At 48.1% G+C, this 27,654-nt stretch overlaps 1 protein-coding gene and 1 long non-coding RNA gene across 2 annotated transcripts in view; one reads left to right on the top strand and one right to left on the bottom strand.

Moving 5' to 3' along the window:
* Window positions 1-8,767: 8,767 nt before the first annotated feature.
* LOC128833129 (uncharacterized) lies at window positions 8,768-19,191 on the bottom strand. Its single transcript, XR_008444118.1, has 3 exons — window positions 18,809-19,191; window positions 15,407-17,812; window positions 8,768-11,258 (listed from the first exon to the last, which is right to left on the bottom strand). It is a non-coding gene; the product is annotated as an uncharacterized LOC128833129 (long non-coding RNA).
* A 623-nt stretch (window positions 19,192-19,814) lies between these two features.
* The window catches only part of DYNC2I1 (dynein 2 intermediate chain 1), a 56,064-nt gene continuing 48,224 nt past the window's right edge, over window positions 19,815-27,654 (top strand). Inside the window, exons 1-2 of the mRNA XM_054021075.1 lie at window positions 19,815-19,921; window positions 26,999-27,052. Coding sequence (XP_053877050.1) covers window positions 19,907-19,921; window positions 26,999-27,052 — 69 coding nt within the window. The 5' untranslated portion in view covers window positions 19,815-19,906. The remainder of the gene's footprint in view (window positions 19,922-26,998; window positions 27,053-27,654) is intronic.

Below are 27,654 nucleotides of genomic sequence, written 5' to 3'. Positions count from 1 at the left end.
GCCCAGGGGGAACCACTCCCATTTATACTTGCTGGACACAAGGCTCTTGCTCGTATTGTACAGGAGGCTAAGCGACCCCCTTGTTATACACTGAGCAATGAGGGCTCCCTCCGTGTGGGGCAGAGGCGAGACCCTGCGCTCCAGGGACGAGGTAGCTGGTGGACAGACCCCGCCGGAGCGGGGAATGTCGGCAGGCGCCACTCTGCCTTGGACGGAGTCGTCTCCACTTGAGCAAGCGAGACTCTCCGCAACCGCCAGGCACCTCTTCCATCAGTGGACGGTGACCCTGACTCCGGGAGAGACCCTTGGGAGAGTGAGAGAGAGACAGGGTGTCCCTCGGCTGGGCCCCCTGGGGCGAGATTCAGCCCAGCCGCAGCGGGGTACACAAGGTACTAGGTGGAGAGGGGAAGTAGAGAGAGAGACAGGCTGGAGGCCTCCGGGCTCTGCTCCCCTCTCTGCACCAGCCTGAGTGGGGGGCCTCAGGGCTTTTCCCAGCGTGTACCCAGCTCACCCAACCTTGTGTCATGGGTCCGGGCCAAGCCTTCGGAATGAGGGGAGAGAAAAGGGCAACGCCGCCTCTGCCCGGGCTGTGCAGGGAATCACCCCGCCCTTCTGGAACTACCTCTGGGGACCCAGCTGGGATTGTAGCTCATTGAGACTTCCAGAGCCTGGCCCCATTGCGGTCACTCCATGAGGTAGAACAGAAACACCTGCCTTTAAAATTCAACTGTATCTAGGGTGACCCCACCTGTATTTCAAGTTCCGTAATAGTAGGGTTACCATTCGTCCGGATTCCCCCGGACATGTCCGGCTTTTTTGAGTTAAAAATAGCGTCCGGGGGGAATTTGTCAATGTCCGGATTTCCCCCCATGCAGAGCGTGCGTGGCTTACAGGGCAGCCGGCCGGATCGTGCCACTCGCACGGGCTCCGGCAGCCAGAGCCCTTCCTTCACTTCCCCCTCCTCTCCCCTGAAACTTGAGACCAGTCCCCTCCTCTCTCTCCCTCCCTCCCCCTCCCTGCATTCGCAGATCGCTGGCCAGCCGTTCGCCTCGGCCTCCGGCAGTCTGGAGCTCCTAGGGGTCCTAGGGGCCAGTTAGGATGTGGGGAAGGTCTCCGGAGGGGGCAGTCAGGGGACAAGAGGCAGGGAGGCTTAGGGAGGGGGTGGAGTCCTGGGGGGCAGTTAGGGGCAGGGGTTCCAGGAGGGGGCAGTCAGGGCACAAGGAGTGGGGGTGAGGGTTGGGGGTTCTGAAGGGGCAGGAAGTGGGAGGGAGTGGAAGGGGCAGGGGCGGGGCTAGGGCGGGGCTCCTCCCGTCCTCTTTTTTGATTGTTGAAATATGGTAACCCTACGTAATAGAGCCGCCCCGGTTGTCCTCCATAACGTCCATTCTTCTCCCCCTCGCACTCCACGGAGCACTCCCCTTTTCTCCCCCCCCCCCCCAAGGAGCACCCTTCTCTCTCCTCCACTCCGGCAGGGCTGGGTTGGGTGAGGTGTTGCGGGGGAGGGGGAAGGCTGGCTGGCTGCCTGCTGAGGAATGAAAGTGAAAGTAACTCACTTCCTCGGCAGCCAGCCAGGATTGGAATGGTCACGCGTGGCTGGGCTGGGGATAGCCAGATAGCATGTGTGAAAAATCAGGATGGGGGGTTGGGATAGGGTGAGCAGATGTCCCACTTTTATAGGGACAGTCCCAATTTTTGGGTCTTTTTCTTATATAAGCTCCTATTACCCCCCCACCCCCGTCCTGATTTTTCACACTTGCTGTCTGGTCACCCTAGGTGTGGGTAATTGGTGCCTATATAAGACAAAGCCCCAAATATCAGGACTGGCCCTATAAAATCAGGACATCTGGATCTGGTCATCCTAGCTGGGGAGCGCGTCTCTCCCCTGGGCTGGCAGCGATCCATCTCATCCGGGGGGAGCTGCGCAGGACAGGATGAGCTGCAGTGGCTCCATGGGCGCCCCGTCCCTGAGATCAGATGCTGGGCTAACTTCACCATGGTCCGTGGGGCTGGCGGTGGTGCCCATTGGCGTGTGATCAGACCTGAGGGTTTTCTGCTGCTGTTGCCACTCTGCACCCCAAGAGGTGGATTTGGGGGTCCTGCAGTTTTCCACCTATCTCCTCCTCTACTGCAGCTGTGGGCCCAGCAGGCTGGGGGTGAGCCAAGCATGAAAGCAGGATTGTGTTGCCATTTAGATTGTCATTTAACAACTTTGTTTGCTAGAAATGCTTGCTAACAATCCCTGAATTCAATTTCAATATATATTTTTTAAATCAATATCTTAGCCAAAAACAGAAAATTAAGTTGTTGACAATTATTTGTGACAGGTTTGGTTTGGGACAGGGAGTGGGCCAGTTTTCATCAGAGAAACAAAAAATGTTGACAGGCTTTCCTATAGCCGGTTACTGCTAAATAGAGCCTCCAACAACTGTAATATGTTCATCCCCTTACTAGTGTACAGAGCAGGGGTCGGCAACGTACGGCACACGTGCCAAAGGTGGCATGTGAGCTGATTTTTGATGGCACACGGCAGCGGGCTGAGCGGCTCAGCCCACCTCTGCTCTGGGGTTCCGGCTGCTGCCCCATTGCCAGCCGGGGTCCCAGCCGCCGGCCCCACTCAGCGCCTGCTGCTGGCCTGGGGACCCCCAAGGAACCCCAGGCTGGCAACGGGCTGAGCAGGCCGGCGGCTGAGACCCCGGCTGAGCCACTCAACCCACTGCCGGCCTGGGGTTCCATTCACACAGCCGGCAGCGGACTGAGCGGGGCCGGTCGGGGGCTGAGTGGGGCCAGCGGCAGGCTGAGCGGGGCCAGCGGCTGGGACCCCGACTGGCAAGGGGCCGGCAGCCAGAACCCCAGAGCAGCAGCAGGCTGAGTGCTGCCGGCACCCCAGACTGGCAACGGACTGAGCCGCTCAGCCCCCCGCCGGCCCTACTCAGCCCGCCCGGCCTGCTCAGCCTGCTGCTGGCTGAGTGAATGGAGTCCCAGACTGGCAGTGGGCTGAGCGGGGCTGGTGGCTGGAACCCCAGGCAAGGATCCCAGGCAAGGATCACACTAAATTGATAAGATCTGTATTTTAATTTGATTTTAAATGAAGCTTCTTAAATATTTTAAAAACCTTATTTACTTTAAACACAACAATGGTTTATTTATATAATATAGACAGAGAGAGAGACCTTCTACAAACATTAAAATGTATTACTGGCATGGGAAACCTTAAATGACAGTGAACTTGGCACACCACTTCTGAAAGGTTGCCGACCCCTGGTATAGAGTGACCATCTGTTGTACTAAGATTCTCTTGCTTTTTTTCCCAGTGTGTCAGGATAGCTTTTGCCAGCCCAGAGGTTGGGCAGCCAATGTCTTACATTTTCACAATGTTTTGTCCAACTTTCATAAGCATAAATACATGCTTAATATGAGTTAAAAAGGCCAGGGACACTTCCTTGTGAAGAATCTGTGCAGCAGATCACGCGAGAGCTGTGAAAATGTCAGTTTTTGATGGAACTTTAGAGGCAGTGATTTATCATGTCTTTCTGGCAGTGCCCAAAATGTGCTGCTACGGCTCGCGTCTTTCCAAAGAAAAATAAGGCACAATAGGATTTCTGTAACATTTCTGTGCTACCTTCATCTAGAGGAGATGATTCGGTGCTGACTTCATTCCGGTCACTTTGTGCTTTACCTAGGAGTAAAACTAGGGGTTATATTTCCCCACTGCTTGGAAACCCAGCTTATTAAACTGGATAATGCCATTGATCTATTTACAGTAGAAGGTTGATATAGAGTTGTAACTGATGCCCACTATACATTTAAAACTAAAAAGTGGCTTTGTAAAAATGACATGGGTTTCCAACTCTACCGTGTCTCAGTCAGGGCGGAGCGCCTTGTGAGGTGTCTTCATACTAGCTCAAGGTCACAGCGCAAGAACCTAGAGAGCCTTGTGAAGCATGGTGATAGTTTTGATTTAAATGGACTTGAACTGAACGAAGATTTGAGTACACGGCAACCAATGTTGCCACATGCAAAATCGGTGATGGACATTGTACAGTTTATTCATACCAGCAAACTTGTTGACATATATCCTAATGTGTACATTGCCACTTGTATTCTACCGACAATTCCTGTAACAGCAGCATCAGGAGAATGGAGTTTCTCAAAACTAAACATTAAAAACTATCTCCGTTCTACAATGAGTCAGGAATGCTTGACTGGTCTTGCTATTCCTGCAATCGAACAAGACATCACTTTGTCTTTGTCATACAATGACATTATTACTGCTTTTGCAGCCAAAAAAAGCCAGAAAGATTGCTTTTAATTAAAAACAAATCCTTGTTTCAATACCTCTTCATATAAATTTCCAATAAAATGTTGACAAATTAAAAAAATTATATTATTTGTATCATTCTGTCAAATCAGAATGTTTTCTATAGCGCTACTCCTTTAGTGCTAGTCCATCAGCGTTACAGTGTGCTTATTTAAGTTAAACTGGGTTTAATAACATGCATGTGGCAAGTTTTCCAATACTGTCAGCTTATGTTTCTGTTGTTAAGAGCAAGTCAGGCACAGGGGCACCAGTTTAATAATCCCGCCTAGGGCACCATAAATCCTAAGAACGGCACTGTTAACTTCACTGCTTTCACCATTTTTGTGACATTATCTGTTGTAATACTAAATATATGCCTTGGCATGATTCCATACATATCAATAACTAAGAATAATTTATTTTAAATATTCAGAGGTGTGTCTTTCCTTGAATCTGAAGAGCAATTTTTCCTGCAACCATATACTGAATGTTAATTCCTAATTCGGTCAAATCATGTGACGCAATCTACTTTCAAAGAAATTAGTCTTTCCCTGATTTTTTTTTATCTTCTCCTGAATGGTACCAGCTACAGTGCCAACTTTGTCTAGTACATTTTCATCAGTCAGTGTAAGTTTTCTTTGCAGGCCTCCCAGAATGGAATTTTTATGAAATCTTGAATCCTCCAGTGTCTTAAATGGTCTTCCATTTATAGTGACTAATCCTAGGCAAATATCCAGTCAGGTAGCATCAATTGTTCATGTAATTGCCTTATTTGTGAACATGGAGTCCAAAGTAGCTTATGTTGTACTAGACTTCTTAGATGTGGGTTCATCAGGATTGTGTGCATGTTGTAGTCATTTATTATTTTTATTCTGCAATTCTTTTTTTTCCCTAAAGAAAGTGCATCTTACTTCTTATGCTGATGCCTTTCCAGGTTGCTGGCATGGTTCCCTGACACAATTGAATGGCACTCTGGTTCCCCAATTTGACAAACAGATTTTTTTTTACATTGTGATATTTGAAGAACTTTCTTATGGGATTTTGTTGGTTACTCCCCATAATTAATTCTCAATTTCTGTAATAAATAATAGAAATATAATTTGTATAAATAAACAATGCAATAGTACAGCTCAGATGCATATTTCCAGAATCTAAACACATACGGCTGTGTTTTAGCAAAGTAGTGGCATAAAGTCTGAGAAGCAGTTCAGAGAGGGGTGATCTTGAGTCAAGAATCCTGTTACGCTCAACTCATTAATTAGTATCAATTGGCAATCAATACAATTATTATTAACCCTATTAATCAGGCAACAGTCTGAGAAGTTAACAACACTTCCAGCCCAAGGAAAAAGGAAATGGTTCCCCAACACTTCTCCCCCTTAGAAAGGCCTCCACCCACCCACCCCTAACTCCCAAGGCAGCTGCTCTCTTCAGCTGCCTAGGTTGAGGCAGGGCCATAAACTCACTTCTCTACGCAGCAAGCCTCAGGACCCCTTACCAATCCCCCACCTTCTCGGGACATAGGCACCCACTCAGGACCCACTCCCTATCCACCACCACACCCCCAGAGCAATTATTTCTCTTCACCCACCCCATCTGGCTAGGGTTACCAACTGTCTAATTGCACAAACCCAAACACCATTGCCCTGCCCTGCCCCTTCCCAACGCCACGCTTCTGCCTTGTCCCTTCTCTGAAGCCCCGCCCCTGCTCACTCCATCCTCCCTCCCTCCACCGCTCACTGTCCCCCACCCTCACTCACTTTCACGGGCTGGGGTAGGGGGTTGGGGTGCGGGAGGGAGTGCAGGCCCTGGGTTGGGGCTAAGGGGTTCAGAGTGGGACGGGGCTGTGGCCAATGGGAGCTGTGGAGTCGCTGTTCAAGGTGGCTGGCTCCCGGGAGCCCTGCAGAGTCAGGGCAGGTAGGGAGCCTGCCTGCCCCACTGCGCTGCCCACCAGACTTTTAGGGACCTAAAATCTCCCGGATTGGCTTTAGTAGTCACCAGGAGATCGAGGCCCATTCCAGGAGACTCCTGGCCAATCTGGGAGGGTTGGCAACCCTACATTTGGCTACGGCAGGCTCCAATTAGAACCTAATTCCAGGCAGGCCAGCCTGCAGCAGAGTATTTCCTCCCCACACTGGTGGTGCTGCTGGCCCAGCCCTGCTGCCTCAGTAAGCACTGAGCAGCAGCAGTAGCCTGGACCCCAGCCTAGTAAGAGAGACAGAGAATGGGAGAGGGAGAGAGACAGGAGGTGGTCTGTGCTAGTCCACAACACTTTAAATAACTGACTGGCCCCTGGGATGGAAAAGGTTGGGAAAACACTATTCTAGAGCCCATATCCACCCACTGCGGAAAACATAAACAAAACACAGCTCACCCTCTCTACCCTATGTACTGTATGTTATTCCAATTTTTTTGCAAAAAGAGAATTATCACTTTTAAGTATGATGTTTAGGGACATCATGTTCCCTGTGTGGGCTTGTCTACGCAGGGAAATTTACTGGCATAATTATACCAATATAACTTCACATGTGGACACTCATCTACACTACAAACTTACATCGGTATAACAATGTTGCTCGGGTATGAAAAATCCACACCCCTGAGCGATGCAGTTGTACCAACCTAATCCCTAGTGAAGACAGTGCTATGTCGACAGGAGGGCTTCTCCTGTCGACATAGCTACTGCCTCTTGTGGAGGTGGATTAACTACATCTATGGGAGAAGCTCTTTCATTGGCGTAGTAGCGTCTTCACTAAAGCACTGCAGCTGCATTGCTGCAGCGATTTAAGTGTAGACCTGCCCTGAGAATAACAGATACTTTATCTGGTTTAATTTATGCTGCTTCCAAAGTGTCGACGTGTCTCCAATACAGTCTTTGGTGTTGGTAGCACTATTTCTCTGACACCGTCAGAAAACTCCACTCCTGCAGCATTAATTTTGACCTTTACTCTGTTCTCTTATATGCTCCATATTTGCAGATTGTGTTTCAAGTATGGATCAAAGGCAGTACTGTTTGTCTAAGCTGGTGCCATTAGAGGAACATCAGGAGACAGCAAAGAGCACATTGCTACTGAATGCAAGAAGCTTAGATATTTTATATTCTTTTTCTTTGAACTAAGTACAGGCAGGGCCGGTGCAAGGATGTTTCGCGCCCTAGGCGAAACTTCTACCTTGCGCCCCCCCCAGTCCCTGAGCCCCCGCCCTGAGGCGCCCCCCCCCGCGACAGCTCCTCCCCTGCCCTGAGGCGCCCCCCCGGGACAGGTCTCCCCCCCCGCCCTGAGACACCCCCCCGCGGCAGCTCGGCGCCCCCCCTGTGGCAGCTCACCCCTGCCCCGCCTCCTCCCCGAGCACGCCGTCGGTGCTTCACTTCTCCTAAGCTGATTGGTGCCACAAGCCTGGGAGGCGGGAGAAGTGAAGCAGCCACGGTGTGCTCGGGGAGGAAGCGGGGCAGGGGTGAGCTGGGGCGGGGAGTTCCCCTGCGTGCCGCCCCCCCCCTTGCTGCTGGCGGCCCTCCCCGCACTCCACTGCCCCAGCTCCCTCCGCCTAAATGCCGGCAGCGACTGGGGCGGCCAAAGATCTGGCCACCGCGATCGCTGCCGAAGAAAATGACGCCCCCCAAATCCTAGCGCCGGTCGCCTAAATGGTTGCACCGGCCCTGAATACAGGAGAAAAGCAGAGAGGAGGAAAGAAAGCCATGAGGTCTTAGGGAGTCAAACCTTGTTAACAGTTCCAAGGCTACTGATGGCCCTGCGGCTACTACATTTTCTTCCTAGGAGAATCTGGGCTATGCTTCTATACCTCCAAATTCTGAATGATAGCTCTTTGTATTTCATTGCCTATATGGAAAATGTTCTCAAATATGTTCTAGTGTTTATCATTTTATAGTAAATAATAACATATCAAATTATTTGCTCCCACTAGGCAGGTGAAAAATTAGCACAGTTTATTTTTAATTATGGCTAAAATGTAAAGGTTACACAGATTTTTCAGTTCCACTAGATTTTAGTTCTAGTATAAGTGGAAGCTTCAGACATATATGCTGACTTATCAGTGAGCCTTTCCTGATTAATTATCATTAGTCCTAGCTTTAGGTTTGGAAGGGCCCTATGCTAAACTCCATGAAGATGTCTCCTCACACCCTCAGTATCTCTCACATACTGCTTTTTGCCTGCTTAAGGCTGCCATTGATTGGTACAGTGTACTGCTTTGTTACCTGTGGCTTTTTTCAAAGCTGAAGTATACTTGAGAGCTGTAACAGGTTAAGTATATATGCTTATTCTAAGTACAAAAATTTCTCTGATCATGAAACCGAGACACTTAAAAGTTAATATATTCTGTTTAAATTTTGGGTACTGGTGCTACCTACACACTTGCTATTTTAAAATTGCATGTATTTGATACATTGTTGAACTGTTTAAAATAGATATTTAAAATAGGCTATGATGGAAGAAGGACAGAAGGCACTGAATGTGGTTTTAATTAGGCCACAACTTTATTCTTAAATATCTGAGTGTTCCCTTCAGATAAAATTGTACAGTGCAGGTAATGCCATAATCCTTTCCATATACTTGGGGGGCTATCATCAGCCCTCCCCCACATCCCGGTCCCAGACAACCCACTGCTGGGACTCTGCCACCCTCCCCCGCTCAGATGAGAGTTAAGGGGAACTATAAAGGAGAGGGGTTGCCTTCCCATCATACCAGTCATAGCCCCAAGCCCTTTCTCTACTTCTTTAAAGAATGCCTCCTTTAAATCCTTTACCAGTCCATTTTATCTGAGTCATATGTCATGCTCTCTGGAGTGGCTCCCACCTCTGAGTGCCTACCTCAGGGCAGACTGTCGGAAAACAGGGCAGATGCCCTAAACCTAGTGTGTATATTCTATAATTAGATTTCACCAAACCAGTAACAAATGTGAACTCCTGGATCACTATACCTGTCTTACCATGGAGTCACAAACAGTCCCCTCAGACTCTCCAGTCTATCATACCACCCAGACAAATTGGACTTCGTGATAAAAGATCTCTTATACCTAAAATCACATCACATCAGATTGCTCCTACTCCCAAGAGACTAGCCACTTACACCAGATCAATTGGTACTCTAGATCTTACATCAAAGACAACACTAGCAGCCAATTCTATAGTAAACTATCGGTTTGTTAGCTAAGAAAAGGAAATGAGAGTTATTGAAAGGTTAAAGCAGGTAAAATATATATACAGGTGAATCATAGTCTATAATTCTCAATGGTTCCTGGGAACAAAGGGTAGAAATAAATGGTAAATTTTCAGAATGGAGAGGGGTAACTAGTGGTGTTCCCCAAGGGTCAGACCTAGGACCAATCCTATTCAACTTATTCCTAAATGATCTGGAAAAAGGGGTAAACAGTGAGGTGGCAAAGGTTGCAGATGATACTAAACTGCTCAAGATAGTTAAGACCAAAGCAGACTGTGAAGAACTTTAAAAAGGTCTCACAAAACTAAGTGATTGGGCAACAAAATGGCAAATGAAATGTAAATGTAAAGTAATGCACATTGGAAAAAATAACCCCAACTATACATATAATATGATGGGGGCTAATTTAGCTACGACTAATCAGGAAAGAGATCTTGAAGTCATCGTGGATAGTTCTCTGAAGATGTTCACGCAGTGTGCAGAGGCAGTCAAAAAAGCAAACAAGATGTTAGGAATCATTAAAAAAGGGATAGAGAATAAGAAGGAGAATATCTTATTGCCCTTATATAAATCCATAGTACACCCACATCTTGAATACTGCATACAGATGTGGTCTCCTCATCTCAAAAAAGATATTGGCACTAGAAAAGATTCAGAGAAGGGCAACTACAATGATTAGAGATTTGGAATAGGTCCCATATGAGGACAGATTAAAGAGGCTAGGACTTTTCAGCTTGGAAAAGAGGAGACTAGGGGGATATGATAGAGGTACACCTCTACCCCAATATAACGCAGTTTCACCTATAACGCAGTAAGATTTTTTGGATCCCGAGGGCAGCGTTATATCGGGGTAGAGGTGTATATAAAATCATGAGCCGTTTGGAAAAAGTGAATAAGGAAAAGTTATTTACTTGTTCCCATAATATAAGAACTAGGGGCCACCAAATGAAATTAATGGGCAGCAGGTTTAAAACAAATAAAAGGAAGTTCTTCACACAGTGTACAGTCAACCTGTGGAACTCCTTGCTTGAGGAGGTTGTGAAGGCTAGGACTATAACAGGGTTTAAAAGAGAACTAGATAAATTCAAGGAGGTTAAGGGCTATTAGCGGGTAAGGAATGGTGTCCCTAGCCTCTGTTTGTCAGAGGGTGGAGATGGATGGCAGGAGAGAGATCACTTGATCATTATCTGTTAGGTTCACTCCCTCTGGGGCACCTGGCATTGGCCACTGTCAGTAGACAGGATACAGTAATCTGTCAGTCTCCCAAAAGTCTCTGAGGGCTACCCAGAGTAACTGTGGGGATCTCCATCTTCTCGTTCAGTTGTTCTGCACTATTAGAATCCAAACAGCCCAGAGATGAAGGATCTTTCCTTGAATAAATTCTTATAGCTTCTTCTAACAGAAAACAAACTGACAGTGTCACTATCCACGTGGGCTTTTCCTTTGATTATGGAGAGTGAAGAATGCATTTTGAGTCTTTGACCGCCAATCATCAAACACAATGACCACTTGCTTTGAAATTAACAGTTTTCTGTTAAAGTTCTTTATTTGCATTTCACGAGGCTTCTTTCTTCTGCATTGAAGAGTTGCTCTTTTAAGACTTCTGAATGGAATACCACCCCTCATTCCTCTCATATTTTGGAAGGCACTTTGATTCTTAAAACTTGGGCTGAGTGCTGTAGCTATCTTTAGAAATCTCACATTGGTACCTTCTTTGCGTTTTGTATAATCTGCAGTGAAAGTGTTCTTTAAACGAACAACATGTGCTGGGTCATCATCCGAGACTGCTGTAACATACAATATATGGCAGAATGCAGGTAAAACAGAGCAGGAGATATACAATTCTCCCCCAAGGAGTTCAGTCACAAATTTAATTAATGCATTTTTTTTAATCAGCATGGAAGCATGTCCTCTGGAATGGTGGCCAAAGCATGAAGGGGCATACGAATGTTTAGCATATCTGGCATGTAAATACTTTGCAATGATGGCTACAAAAGTGCCATGCAAAAAGCCAGCTACAAAAGCATCTGTTTTCACTTTCAGGTGACACTGTAAATAAGCAGTAGGCTGCATTATCTCCCCATAAATGTAAACAAACTTGTTTCTCTTAGTGATTGGCTGAACAAGAAGTAGGACTGAGTGGACTTGTAGGCTCTAAAGTTTTACATTATTTTGTTTTTGAGTGTTTTTGTTACATAACTTCAATCTACATTTGTAAGTTGCACTTTCACAATAAAGAGATTGCACTACAAAACTTGTGTGAGGTGAATTGAAAAATACTATTTCTTTTGTTTATAATTTTTACAGTGCAAGTATTTGTAATAAAAATAATATAAAGTGACCACTGTACACTTTATATTCTGGGTTGTAATTGAAATCAATATATTTGATAATGTAGAAAAATATCCACAAATATTTAATACATTTCAATTGGTATTCCATTGTTTAACAGTGTGATTAAAACTGCTTTGAAGTTAGCACTCTTCTTCATTTGTATTTCCCCAAGGCTTCATCTGCATTTAATGGGTTATTTAATTACAAGGATATACATAATAAATAAGTTAAAACAACACAAGTCACATTCCATTAGTTTTCATGAAGTTTTAACACCTGACTACAATCTTATATTAACACTCCTTTGATCTAGGGTATACATAATGTAGAAGTAATGTAATAGCAAACTACAGGATATAGACAGATGAAAACAATACAATCAACATCTCCTTTGATCTCTATTAGCATAATAGTGAATTAGTTTGAATGCATACTAACACTTAACACTTCTTTGATACTCATATACAAGTGAATTGTCCTAAGACTCTGCCATGTCATTGGCACCTGGCCTGTTAACTTCACAGCTTGAAAACAGCTGCCTTCATTAAATGCCCAGCAAATGTCATTACAAGTTTTAGACCTCTGCCAGTCTTGCTGCAGAATGAACAGGCCACTGTCATTGTGACTCTTGGGTCCCTGTGGTGTCATCCACTCTAATCACACCCTATGATGCAGTATGTCCCACCAAATTCTGCTCTGTGTTGCAGCTCTCAATTGAAACTGATTGTCATAATTTAACCAAGCAATGCCCCCAAATATATTATATGGCCACCTGATTATATCCATATATTTGAATACTGCTGGACTTCTGTCTGGATGTGCCTCTGAATAGCACCCATATAGCTAAGAAGATGGCTTCCCAATTTTACCCTGTTCTAACCACCTTTGCCTCTTGGGTATTTCATTGCCTGGCTTGTCCTGTCCCGGCTTACTCTCTGTCAGTATGTCCCTATGTAACAATAATAATATGTCTATATAGTCACCTCTCAAAATCTTATCTTTAGTAGTACCAAGATGAACTCCCATTGGGTCAGCAACCCCAGCATAACCATACTCCTGACTAATGACCATGGAACCCTCAGTACCCTGCTGCTTAGTACCTAGATGCCCTGGATCAGTGATTCTACCCTGCACATTTACATTGCCTATTGCCAGGCAATTTGGAGATTGCTCAGCCATCTCCCTCATATTAAGGATTCCTACACCATGGTGAGGGGCCCACCAGACTACCACCTGTAACCCAAACTCGAGCCCATGCTGGATGCCCAGGAATACAACTTCTGGGCTCCCCACCAATGGAAGCTCCCAGCTTCTGCAACAACTGGAGATTAGTCTTCAACAGCTGTGTAATGCCATTCGGCTCTGTGGCGCGTGGGCCTACTAGCCCAGTTATCCCAGAGCCAGCTCCTGGGACACCAGTTCCCTCCCTTTGCTTAACTTCTAGGTCTGATGCCCCACTTGCGTCAGTATACCCCATCTTTCCCGGGGAGGGGAGAAAGGAGGAGCTGCGGGTAAGTGGCTACCATCCCTTCCCCTGGTTAGATCCCTTGAGCAGGGCCGGCTCCAGGGTTTTTGCTCCACCGCGCCATTTTCTTCTTTGGCAGCAATTCGGCGGCAGGTCCTTCCCTCCAAGAGGGACTGAGGGACCCAATGCCAAATTGCCGCCGAAGAGCCCGACGTGCCGCCCCTTCCTCTTGGCCGCCCCAAGCACCTGCTTGCTGAGCTGGTGCCTGGAGCCAGCCCTGCCCTTGAGTGAAGAAGTGGGTATGGTCCCTGAACCTCACTACAGTCCTCTATACTGTCACCAACTGCTGCATTGGAGGGGAGGGGATCTCCTTCACAGTCATGTGCCTTTCCTGACCCATTATTCTCTCTACAAATCCATGCTTCCATGAGCCATGCACGATAAACCTCTCCCCTTTGAATCCTGCTGTCCTGCAACCACCACCTGGCGCTGATCACACACACCCTTGTCAGCAGTGCCTCTCAGAGACACTGTTTACTTGTTCCCTTGTCCTACAGGCAGCTTGTTCAAGCTTCCTAGTCACAGGTGCTGACTTTCCAATGCAGGGGGTGGGGTGCTCGACCCCTGGCTCTGCCCCAGGCCCCAACCCCACTCCAACCCTTCCCCCCAGGGCCCATCCCACCTTTTCCCATCCTCAGCCCGCCTCTTGCTGCCCTATTCTGCCCCCTCCCCACTCCTACCCCTTTTCCCCCAGCCCCAATCAGCTGGGGCAGGCGGGAGGCACAGGGAGGAGCTGATCGGCAAGGCCGCTGGTGGGCAGAAGACACTGTGGGGAGGAAGGAACTGATGGGGGGCTGCTGGTGGATGCTCAGCACCCACCATTTTTTCCCCTTGGGTGCTCCAGCCCCAGAGCACCCACAGAGTCAGCACCTATGTTACTAGCTCTGTGAAGCTGACAGCACTGAGTCATTTCTCAAATGTGACCACCATGGCCACATTTTTCTTGTGGCCACAGCCTCCTGGGCAGTGATTGGAGGGAGTGAGGGAAAGGAAGCAGTGGCCCCTCCCCCAGAGCTGCCAGCAGAGATTGGGCCCTGCCCCCCCGCTGGAGCCACAAACACTGGAGGAGCAGCAGTCGGTGTGAGTTCCCCACCTTTCCAGGGGTGGTGAGGCTTGGGCTTCCGGCATCAGCCCTGGGATTGGTGGGGGCAGGCTCCAGCTGTGCGGCAGCAGCTCCATCCCCCAGCTGTGGGGGTTCGGGCTTTGGCCTTGGGCTCACCCCCACCCGCTGCCTCCCTCTCACCTCTCCATCCAGGATTTAATTTGTCCCCCGCTTGCCAGGGCTGAGTAAATCTCCCAGCTAGCAAACAAGTCTGCTGCTGTAAAAAGTGATATTAACAAACATACAGATATCACTTTTCACAGGAGACTTATTAGGTAGCAAGTCTAAAAAAAAAACCAAAAAAGAAAAACCATGAACAGGCAAAGCACCTTATTTGTTTTTCTATGCTGTTTAAGTCCAGTAAAGAATAGAGACAACTGAACAATTGTGCAAAAAATCCCATCATAAATAAATTACAACGATTTGAATGTGTATATGTGCATATTTATTTGTTTTTCCTAAAGTTAATTATTTTAGGAAAAATTGTCAGAGTGGCCACTAGCACGAGTTGGTGGCCACACTCTAAGGCCACCAAAAAAATGTTGCAAGAACCTCATAGTGCTGTGGAGACAGCCTCTGAAGCAATGGCATGCACAAGCAGAATCAATTCCTGGCTGGCCCCTGTAACCCCCAATGCAGTTAGTTCATCACTGGGAGCGTCTGCCTCCCCAGGCCCATGCTACCCCCTAAGGGAGGGGATCCCCTCAGTGGGGACAGACGACCTGGACCCTACCCCTTGCCCATGCCAACAGGATTCCACACCCCCACCCCCGTGTCCCCTACTCTGTCCACCCTGTGCTGGGTATGGGAATTCCTCCTCCTTCCCTCCTGTTCTAACCCCTCTTCTGAGGCAGTGAGGCACTGGAAGGGGGGGGACTGTTCCCCCTCCCTTCCCTGGTTGGACTCACTGATCTGGGTTTGTTTCAAATATCACATGAAGCCACGGAGCCTGATACAATGCAGTTGCTGCTTACCTGGTGTGGATAAAAGAGGGCCTTCCTGCTACAGCCCCGTGTATAAATACCCGCATCCCTTCAGTCCCCTGTGCGGAACGGAGGAAGTCCTCTCCCATCTGGAGCAGTGGACTGCTTCTTTGGTGGAGCAGGTAAACCTCAGGGGGGCCTTAAAGTGGCAACAAATGACCATTTTCCTATCAGCCTGCTGAAATGACCACGCTTGTGGCAACTCACTTTCTCCATTAAGCCACACAAAGGCCACACTACTTAATATGCAGTGAGGGCATTTCCACCTGTTGGAATAGTCCAAGATATTTTTCCTCTCTCTGGCATCTGTGCAGAGAATACCATATTTGATAAATATACTCTACAGCAGAACAGAAACACAAACTTAGAAATCTACTCTTTAGGATATTCAACAAATTGTCACTGCCCTTGACTCGGAAGTTCAGCAAGTTAATCCAAGATTGCTTGTAAACAGCTTTTTATTTGCCTGGGTAGATTTCACAAAATATCTGTGGATTCTAATTTTTAATATCTTGCAAAAAAGAGCAAGACTGAATTATTCATAAACTTATTTATAAATAGATCATTTAGCACCAAAAGCAGCAAATACTTATCAGAGGACAGAATTTAGCTTTATAGATGTATGAATGTTCCTTATAAAACTCAGTTTTACTGCATTACTTATTCAGTTTTCCATTTGGGTTACTGCTGAATGATAAAAAGACACTCCATATTCCAGACACTGGTTCCAGTTTCTGTAGTACTTTTAACTTATGTTAAAACTAAGGTGCGAGGTGCCGCGGTGGAGTTCACCATGGTGGCACTGATTGACACTGCATCCTAAAGCAGCCATGGCAAGTCTCTCCAGGCATTCAGTGAAGTTCCCCAGGGCTGAGTGCCAGGCAGTGGGGTGCAGTATTGCCAACCTCAAGAGATCAAAAATCATGAGTTGGAGCCCCCCCAAACAACACGATTAGCCCCATACATTGGGAGATTTTGAAAACATCAAACCATGTTATTTTGGTCTCTAAACTAAGGAGTGAGACACAGGTTGGGGATGGGAAAGTTAGCCTTAATTATCACAGTGCATTGGAATTCTTTTTTTGTATCAAGTTAGAGGCTACTGGTCATCTGACTTCTGCAGATTAAACAGTGAGGGCTAGATCCTACTTTACTGAGGACAATGGAAGAACACCCAGTGGCTTTACTGAGAGCAGGATTGTACACAGAACTGAATGTGACAACTCCCTACATCATCACTCTCTTTTATTGGTCAGTTCTCTAATAATGAGCAATAATGTGTTCACTGTTATTGAGCATTAGCACGAACATTTAATTCTCATCATGACCCAGTGAAGTATTCTCAATTTTAATCGTGGTGGGGGTGGAGGGGAAAATAAAGTTAGTAATATGCCCTGAAGTTCTACACCCAATCCCATAAACTGTTCAGCTTGCTAGTATCCTGGAAGTGTTCAACGTGAGTAAGGCACACTCCTTTCCTTTAGAATAGGATCACTCATTTCTGCAATTAAAAAGTGTTTCACCCATGTGTCTGGTTAGCTGCCACTTTCTCTGATGCTAACTCTGATAGCTGATACTATAACAAAATCACTAGCATTTTTATTTTTCTCCATTTTTATAACATTTGGGAACATGCTAGATGAGCTGCAACTAGAGATTAAATCAATCTGTCCACAATAAACAGTATAAACTATATTTCTCTGCCTTAATTTTTTTACTTACTAGCCTCATGATATAGATTTTCCTTTTTTAAAGAAAAGGATCAGTTACTAGAATTTGAAAATATCACTGTATAAACAGAGTACAGCTGTTGTGGGTTTGAATAGGTTTTAAAATCTCTGCTTAAAACTGGGAGCCTAATTCTTCACTATTTTGCAGAGACTGCATTGCATTATGATGTGTAGCCTTTTACATCTGTGCAAAACAATTCTGAGATGCTATCAAATCAGAATTCGTTCCTACCCACTTTGCACAGGTGTAAATGACTATGCTGGATATCAGGTAGTGGAGGTTAAACAAACAATGGTTATGACCAACTCTTTATGCAGAATTTGAAGCATCAGAGAAAGGGATGCAAACAGCAGAACATCCAAGCCAATGTCTTTTTACAAATGTCTTCTTACGAAGCAAGTGTTGGGATGGTTACACACACTCTTTTTGAAGTGCCACTGCTATGTTGTCCACTGTTTCCCCAGCCATAGTTTCCAAGTTTTGGATGGTTTGATGGATGTGTGCTTCCTGGGGCTCAGCAAGAGGTGATGCGAGGTGCCACGGTGGAGTTCACCATGGTGGCACTGAATGACACTGCATCTTAAAGCAGCCATGACAAGTCTCTCCAGGCATTCAGTGAACTTCCCCAGGGCTGAGTGCCAGGCAGTGGGATGCAGTATTGCCAACCTCAAGAGATCAAAAATCATGAGTTGGAGCCCCCCCAAACAACACGATTAGCCCCATACATTGGGAGATTTTGAAAACATCAAACCATGTTATTTTGGTCTCTCATTTGACTTTTTAACTGCCCTTTACAGTTCTTCCAATGTGTCTGATAATTTCAGGTTGAAAATCAACCTTTAATGCACACAAAAATGCATGCCTCTTTCTAGTTGCTCAAATGGGAACTCCACTTACCTTCTTGCCACCCCTAATATAAGCGAACTGCCATCCATTTCCCATGACTGTCCTAGGGTTACCGTATTTAAACATTAAAAAAAGAGGACACTCTACGGGGCGCTGGCCCCACCCCCAACCCTGCCCCAACTCCACCCCCTCCTCTGAGCGCCCCGCATTCCCCCTTCTTCCTCCCAGCCACGCGAAACAGCTGCCTGAGCGCTACCGGCTTCATGGTTTGCCAGGCAGCCCCCAGACCCAGCGCCCCCGGCTGGGGGCTTCCCCAGCGCAGCTGGAGCCTGGGAGGGGAAGCACCCGGCCTGGGGCATAGGGTCTGGAGGTCTGGGGGCTGCCTGGCAAACCGTGAAGCCGGTAGCGCTCGGCCAGCTCTGCTCTTCAGCTATGCAGAGCTGAGGTGTCTAGGGGGAGCTACAAGCGGATTCCCCCACAGCGGTGGCAGCGGCTGCTGTTGCTGCTCCCCCCAGACACCTCAGCTCTGTGCAGCTGAAGAGCTGAGCTGAGGTGTCGGGGGGAGCAGCAGCAGCCGCCGCGGGGGAATCCGCCTGCAGCTCACAGCCTGCCGGAGCCGCTCTAAGGTAAGCAGGGGACTGGGGCAGGGATGCCGGCAAAGCTATTTTCCCGGACGTGTTCGGCTTTTTGGCAATTCCCCCCGGACGGGGATTTGAGGACCAAAAATCCGGACATGTCCGGGAAAATCCAGACGTATGGTAACCCTAGATTCTCTCTCCTCCCAGCCTCACTGCTCCCTGGCACATCTCTCCTCACCTGGACTTGGCAGCACGGCCTCCCTGACTCGCCCCAGGGCTTCTTCTCTTCTCCAAGCAGAGAAGTCCCAAGACAGCAAGAGGGAGAAAAGCGTCAGGCTCCTTGGATCCAGCAGCAGTTCTTCCCCACCTCCTCACTCCACAGCCTGTCCCCGGACCCTCTCTCTGCTATAAGGCTTCCGTTCCCCACCACTACGTCCAGGCTGGGGGAGCTGTCATTCTATCCCCTCCATCTCCCACCGCACATCACCAGCAGCAGCCCTACCCATTTTGCCAACCAGGGCGGAAAGCATTTTCAGCACCCACCCAGCAGCCAAGCGCCCCCCACCCGCAACAGAGGAGCACATGGGGTTTGGCACCCCCTGGAAGTTGGTGCCCAGGCCCTAGAACCGGCCCTGCCCACTCCCGTCAGTCACCCCCCCCCACCTCTAAATTGGCCTCCGGCTCCCCCAGCCCCTCCCTCCCCCATTCTCCTTTCACAGCGTCTCTGCTGCTCACCACAGCCCCTGATACCCGGGTCACAGCTTCTCTCTCACTGAAACCAGCGCGAGCTGGCAGCCCATTTTATTAAGGGCAGCCTCAGCGCTCCCTGCCGCTAGACTATAGGAAAATGGCGGCCACCACGCCAGCTTCAGCCCCCGCACAGTAACAGGAGAGGGCGGCCATTTTGAGTAAGGGACAATCCCCGAGCTGTCAGCATCCCGCGGCTCTCCCGGGACAGGGAACAAACACCCCCGGCTTAGAGTGGCGGTAAAATCGCCCGCGGGCAGCAACGGGCACAATGCTGGGACCCGCCAGTCTCCCCGGCCCGCTGCCCCTCGGCCGCCGGGGAGGAGCTCGGGTCCCCACGCCCCGCAGCCGTCCGTGGTAGCCTGTCTGCGCCGCCTGCCACACCTCGCCCGCCGCCACCTCCTCGTGCCCGGGGCTGGGATCGATCGATCGATCGGCCGCTCGGCTGCTTTCCCTGCGCGGCCTGCTTGTTGCTAGGCAGAACCCGACGCAGTTGCCTTGGTTTCTTCGGCCCCGCCTCTCGCCCGGGGGTCGGGAAACAGCGGCAGGAAGCTGGAGGGGCCTCGGTGCAGCCCGTTGTCGCTCCGCCATGGAGCCCGAGAAGGTGAGGTGGGGGCGGGGGGAGGCTGGCTGCGCCGCGCGGCGTATCCACGGCGCTGACTGGGCGTTAGCGCACCGCACCGCCCGTGTGCGCAGGAGGTACGCCGCCGCCGCCGCCCCGGACCTACATGGCTTATGGAGGGGACCTGCTGAACCCACAGGAGGGAGGGAGCGGGGGGGACTTCGTGGCAAGAGGCGGGTTCCCCTGCTGCTGTGGCCGCTGGCCCATTCCCCCGATTACCCTCATGCTTTGCTTTATCCCCGAGTACCCACCACTGCTGTGCTCCGTCCCCCCAGTACCCCCCACTGCAGTGCTTCGCCCCCCCACCACAGCGCATCGCCTCCAGCACCCCCACTGCTGTGCTCCATCTCCCCCACGGCGCATCGCCTCCAGCACCCCCACTGCTGTGCTCCATCTCCCCCACGGCGCATCGCCTCCAGCACCCCCACTGCTGTGCTCCATCTCCCCCACGGCGCATCGCCTCCAGCACCCCCACTGCTGTGCTCCGTCCCTCCAGCACCCCCACTGCTGTGCTCCGTCCCCCCAGTATCCCCCACTGCTGTGCTCTGCCCCCCCACGGCCCATCCCCTCCAGCACCCCCACTGCTGTGCTCCGTCCCCCCAGTATCCCCCACTGCTGTGCTCTGCCCCCCCACGGCCCATCCCCTCCAGCACCCCCACTGCTGTGCTCCGTCCCCCCAGTATCCCCCACTGCTGTGCTCTGCCCCCCCACGGCCCATCCCCTCCAGCACCCCCACTGCTGTGCTCCGTCCCCCCAGTATCCCCCACTGCTGTGCTCCGCCCCCCCCACGGCCCATCCCCTCCAGCACCCCCACTGCTGTGCTCCGCATGGCCGGCTTTAGGCCAATTCCACCAATTCCCCCGAATCGGGCCCCGCGCCTGAGAGGGCCCCGCGCCCAGTGGCAGGGCCGCCGGGGTGGGGGCAAGTGGCCGAGAATCCCTTCCCTGGCTAGAGGCTCCTTTTTAATTTTTACTCACCCGGCAGCGCTCTGGGTCTTCAGCGGCACTTCAGCGGCGGGTCCTTCACTCGCTCTGGGTCTTCGGCAGCACTTCGGCAGCAGGTCCTTCAGTGCCACCAAAGACCTGGAGCGAGTGAAGGACAAACCGCCGAAGACTACGAGTGCCGCCCGGTGAGAACAAGCCCCACATGTTTTTTTACGTGTTGGTTTTTTTTTTTCAGTCACAAAACTGTTCGAATCGGGCCCCACACTTCCTAAATCCGGCTCTGGTGCTCCGTCCCCCCACGGCGCATCCCCTGCATCCCCCCCACTGCTGAGCTTCACTCCCCCCCCCCCCCCCGGCGCTGCCCCCCCCATCGCCTGTCCCCTCTGAATACGTCATACTGCTGTGATTCATGCCCCTTAAGTACCCCCACTGCTGTGTCCCATCCCCCATGGCCCGGCCCCACTCTCCGCTGCTGTGACCCATTCCTCCGTGGCCAATCCCCCCCACTGCTGTGACCCTGTACCTCCCACAGCCCATCCCCCACAGCTCTGACCTCCCCCCCATTCCATGCTGCTGTGCCCCCTACACTAAAATGCTGCCGCAGCAGCGCTATGAAGTGCGAGTGTAGTCACACCGCCAGTGCTGCGAGAGCTCTCTTGCAGCGCTGTATGTACTCCACCTCTCTGAGGGGAATAGCTTGCAGTGCTGCGAGCGAGCGTGCAGCGCTGCAGGCGCTGATTACACTGGCGCTTTACAGCGCTGCACTCGCTGCGCTCGGGGGGGTGTTTTTTCACACCCCTGAGCCCAGCAAGTGCAGCGCTGTGAATTGCCAGTGTAGCCAAGGCTTAAGTGTAGATGAGCCCTGAGAGTGGCACAGCTAAATACAAGGTGGGACATATTGTTTAGCATAAGTAGTTAACACATATTTCAAGATACCATTCATGGTGAAGTAGCCCATTAACACTATTTCTCACATTATGTGAGCAGTTGCTGCACACCAATGGTCACCTATCCCAATTTAATTATGGGGGAAAATTGATTGTTGGTGCGCCTTTAGTAGAAGGCTATGACCATATACAGTATAAAATTTATTGGGGAAAGAAATATTGTGGTTTATTAAAAATGTTGTAACCTTTTTCTATCTTTGTAGATGTATTATATTATAGTTAATATTTTCTATTTCACAACTATTATTTACTGTTTATACTTGCGTAGGAGACTTTTCATGAAGTCTATGCTATTGTAAAATTTGGAATAATGTTATTTAATAAAGCACCAGAGTGGAAATGCTTATTGGCATCTGCTATAACAAGCTCCCATTGCTACATCTTATACGGTACCAAAAGTGTCATTTTGCCTTAATTTGTACTATCATACTTTGTGAATCTTAGGTTTTTCAGTTAGTTTAACTATAGACAGGTTGCTTTAAATAGCATATGTAATGGCTACGCTTGGCAATCCTGTTACTCCTGGGGAAAGTCTGTGCCATTGTGTGCATATAGAATACATGTCCCCTGCAGATTTCTTTGCTTCCCTGCAGAAAAATGATTTTCTGATGGGGAAGCAAAGGGAAGCTGCAGAAGCAGTCACGCACTGCCTCCCCAGCAGCACGGGCTTGTTTGTGGAGAGGCAGTGGTGCAAGTAGAAATCATTTTTTGCTGGTACTGCATGCATGGGAGGGCACGTGACCTCCCCACATGACCCTCCATGTGACTCCTCCCCACCCAGCGCAGGGCCCCTGCCTTCTGTCAAGGGAAGGGAAATCTATTCTCACTGTGAAAGATGGTGTTTGGAGTCACATGGGCAAGTTACATGTCAATCACCCCCAGCCATATTCTAGTTAGAATATTCACAGGAAAAGTCCATTTAGTGTAGACTGGCGTTTTCCAGGGTCCATTGTGAGGTAAGTGTTTCTTAATAGGCCATTCAACTTGACTTGTCCCTTCATGTGCTGGCTAAATACCTTGTGGGCTAAATTTACCACAGGAGCAAACATATAGTAAACATTGCTAATATTCATAACTTCAGATACCAAGATGATACATGCATAGAAATAGCATAATCATAAGTACAGTACCATCTATTTCACATACATGCCCCACTGGAGTTTTGTTATCTGTTATGTAACAACAGAGACGGAGCCAGTGATGTGACTCTGTTCAGCCTAAAAAGGCAAGGTTAATTTTTAGCTGTTCAGGTATAACTGCACCTTTGAGCCTAGTCAGTGAGGGCATACTGGCACACATTCAGGTTAATGCTTAAACACACCGAGGCCAGCTGTAAAATGCAACTGATTTTTCATTTGTTGGATCTTTGTTCAAATCTCACTCTGTTTCCACTATAAAAGGGGATATAATGCTTCCATATACAAAGAATAAAGCATACATTTTTTTTCAACCTCAAATGAGTTTTATTTTTGATAAAGGAAAACAATGAAAAGAACAAAAAGAGAGAACCAAGTCTGTGTATGTCTCCTGGTTTATGGGCACCAAGCAACTCTGGGAACAAAACAGGCAATGAGCTCTGCAGATATGAACAATTCCTAGAAATTGAAAGATACAATACACACAAAACATAAAACCATCACATCTACCACACACAAGGATACAGAAAAGGGAAGGAGCAGAGAGGGAAGGAAGATATGAATGGAGAAAAGGAGAGGAAACGTAAAGAGGAAAGATTTATAGGAGAGTCTTCCTTGATCTTTGCGTTCCCTCAGCCACGTATAGTGCATTGTTCCTAGACAAAAACAACGAGGAGTCCTAGTGGCACCTTAGAGACTAACAAATGGGGGGTCAGTTGGTAAGGCAACTTTCATCTTTTCATGTGCCGTAATATGTATACTGCTTACTGTATCTTTCACTCCATGCATCTGATGAAGTGGATTTTAGCCAACGAAAGCTTATGCCCAAATAAATTTGTTAGTCTCTGAGGTGCCACAAGGACTCCTCGTTGTTTGTGCTGGTACAGACTAACACGGCTACCACTCTGAAGCCTGTTCCTAGACAGTGGCTTATATACAATAATAATTCCCCCAGTGTTTCAATCCTATATTCACTACTGTTTAGCTGAGTTTTCTGCTTACATAATTAGATTGAACTCCCTTGTATATTATTGTAGACAGAGACCTACATCCTTTCCCTGTTTTATTGTTTGGTATTAGATTCATCTTGTAATGCCAGGTTCGTCATCAGACATTTTTCCAGAACATGAAGGTCACATCTGGAAACAATAGCAGCAGAGGTGTCACATGCGGAATAGAAAACAACAACCCCCAATGGCATGTAGCCAGATATCGAGGGACAGAGGCTGCTCAGCCTGCAGAACCACAAGAGCTGCTGCCCAAGAGTGCATCTTTCATTTATCCAGTCAGCCAGGCCACTTAGGTCCTTTAGTTTTGTGCCCATACAGATTTCAGTCAGCTTCGTCATAGCATTGTTTGTGGGTGGAGGACACTAACGACCAACTCCTGTGCCTTTGACATGATCCTGACCAATGTAAAACAGCAATACATATGCTAACAAACTTAAACAAAGCCTTTAAGTTTGTTAGCATATGTATTGTGCTGTTAAGAATAAATGCCCTAGCCATGTTCTGCAGAGTGCAGCCCCGCCCCTCCAGCTGTGTCCTCCGGTGGGGCTACGCAGCTCCGTGTGGGCGGGGGGAGGGGCGGAGCTGCCGGCATGGGGCTGTTTGGAGGCCCCACGTCTTTCTGCTACCCTGTACCAGCTAGAAATCTCTTGCAGGTAGAGGGTGCCGGAGGGTACTGCCATACTTGCACTCCTGCAGAAAGGTAAATCACTGCGGGGGGAAGCTGTGTGGGGCTGGGGATGCCCCAGCCGGTGGCTCCTACCCTGCGCCAGGCTCAGTTGCTAGTCCTGGCTGAGCTGCGGGCACGGGAGGATGGGACTTGCTCGTCCTGTGGAAGGAGCTGCTGGGGCTGGGTCAGACCCACCCCCAGAGACTTCCCCTGGCTGCAAGAGGTTCCGCACCCTTCCCCCCCCCCCCCCCAGCTTTCTGCCCCCATCGCTCCTCAGCCATGGGGGGAGGGGTCACTGTACAAGTAGCTGCTCCCCCATCCGCCCAATCCCTGTGCATCTGGACCTCCCCATACCTGGTCACTCCCCGCCAGCCCTCACCCCCCTGCACCCAGAAACCGCACCAAGCCTCCACACCTGAGCCCCACCCTGCCAAGCCTCACCCCCTGCATTCAGAGGCCCCCCACACCCAGACCCCCTGCTTAGCTCCCCACCCTCAGATCCCCCCTGACAAGCCCCCCCGTGCTCCCAGGCCCGCACCCCACTGAGCCCCAACCAGCTGCACCCAGACCTCCACCCCACTAAATCCCAGTTCCCCCCAGCACCCGGACTCCCCTGCTGAACCCCCCACACCCAGACCCTGCAATCTGCAAATGGAAAACAAGTTTTTGTCTTGTTTCTTTTTTGGTATTGTGATATTCTGCTCAGGACACTCAGAACTATCTGTGTCTCATGTCTGATATGAGTTATAGTATGATGAGCCCTCTGCCAGGTGGCATTAAGGGACTCCTAGGGTCACAGGTATATCTATGCTGGAAGTGTAATTTCCAGCTCAAAGAGACATACCTGTGCTAGCTCTAATCGAGTTAGTGTGCTAATAATAGGAGTATAGCTGCAGTGGCACGAGCAGCGAGACAGGCTAGCCACTGAAGTACAGTCCCATCTGAGACCCTAGGTAGGTACTCGGGCAGCTAGTCTGTCCTGCTGCTTATACTGCCATGGCTTCACTTCTATTTTTAACATACTTGGTCATAGCTAACATGGGTATGTTTACTTGATCTGGAAATTACTCTGTCCAGCTCCAGTGTAGACATAGCCTTTGATCGATCTCTCGCTCTCTCTCTCACCTGAAAGTTATAGTTATTTTCTTTGAAAATTTTCTGCCTTTTTTAACTTTAGAAATATCAGGAATTTCAATTCATATTGTCCCTGTTTTTGCTAGCAGCCTCCTTGGAGGATCCAAAGAAGTAGATTGGGATCTTTCTCAGCATATTGTTTAAGGGCTCGGTGTGTTGAATTATAACAAAATGATCTTTTAGTTAAAATTAGTTGATAGAACTAAAGAAACCAAAAATGCAAGTCTTAAAAATCACTTCTCTCAGTTAACCAGGTTTAACTTCCTTGGTACATGTGATCTAATCCTCCAGAAAAAATATAGGCTAGGCAAGACCTGAATTTCTAATGTAAAAAAAAGAAGCAGAAAAACACTTTTAAAAATAATAATTCTTTCTTTATGTGTACATAATACTTTTTCCTGTGCAGGTGACTATGAAAATATATAAATAGAAACATTTCTGATCGTCTAAGTGTTTATAACTTTTACAAAACCTATATTTGGAACCAGACTTGTCATGACCATGTCCCTGTAAATGAAAAGGGTACCCTTTTTAAGCTGAAAAAATGCTTAATAAGATAAACTTCCTTATATTCTGCAGTGCTATGTAGTGAGTGATGCCAAAGACTGAGATTTAGTTTGTATGCAGCTTTCCAATTAAGGAAAATAACTTTGAGAGTTATGATAAAAGGAATGTTAGTATCCTACTGAGAGAGGAGACTGCTGGAAGCCTGAATTTATACTGCAATTGTCTTTATACTCCTTTTTCACTTCAGTGCCAAATGCCAGTATTTCATATAACAGTCAATTTACATACATAACCTGAATTCTCATTATACCTTATAAAGTGGTAGTATGGGTAGGAGAATATTGTCAGCACTTTATGGAACATAATTACTCAACAAGAAGATTTTAGTCAGTTTAATTGGAGTATGCCGTAACTTAAATTTAATTTTGTTGTACTCCAATGCTCAGAAATAAAACAAAAAGGACCCACTGCTGTGGGCAAAATCAACTTTCCCTTCTGGTGGTGGAAAGTTGAAATAGACTTGAGCTATTTTGAAATACCTAGGCACACTTAAGCAAGTTAATGGTGATGTAATTAAAATTTAATGGTACATACATATTTATAAATGGCTTAATTCCTCAGTTAAAAATGTCCATTGATAATATGCAAAGTGGCTATTCTGCACCTGAACTCAATTATTCCATCTTTAGCATGTCTTTGTCATTCCTTTTCTAGAGAAGAACCAAAGAAGATACTTGGAAATCAGATGAACTTAAGAAACATCTTAGGGTAAACATCTTTTGTAAATGTATAGAATCAATTTAGGCATTTTCTGGACTACTTTCTTTTGTAAAATGAATGTGACTAATGTTATATTTTAGGATGCAAAGACATCCCAGTCCTCCCAGCTCAGATTTAATTGGATTTGTGGGAGAATTTCAACATCATATTTCAGAAAAGCAATCTTCTGATACTCAGGAAACAGTTAATGCATATTTTATTTAGTTATACAGAAACCTTGCTGGAGGTCACATGTGCAGTACATGGGCCAGATCACTAATAATAACTGCTTTTCTGTTCAGAGCCTGAATCTTCATTTTTCATGAATATGCAGAGTGTTAAAACTAATTAGTTCTATTACACAGATGGAAGTGAATGATAGTCTTGCAGTAGGGATGGCTTAGTGGTCTATGTACTAGATTTGAAAGGTTTTGATGTCAGCAGGAGTGACTGAGTCCTTTATCCCTATTAGGTAGATATATTAAGTTTTATTCAGTTTACTGTAAGAATGCAATTTTAAAAGAAGTTCTTGTCTGCTCTGCATTAACATGAAATGTCGTCGCTGAAATCCTGACCCCCACTGAAATCAATGGGAGTTTTGCTATGGGCAT

The sequence above is a fragment of the Malaclemys terrapin genome, chromosome 2 (genome assembly GCF_027887155.1).
Source record: "Malaclemys terrapin pileata isolate rMalTer1 chromosome 2, rMalTer1.hap1, whole genome shotgun sequence".
Lineage (NCBI taxonomy): Eukaryota > Metazoa > Chordata > Testudines > Emydidae > Malaclemys > Malaclemys terrapin.
Note: the sequence above shows the minus strand (reverse complement) of the source record. Positions and strands in the feature narration are given on the sequence as shown.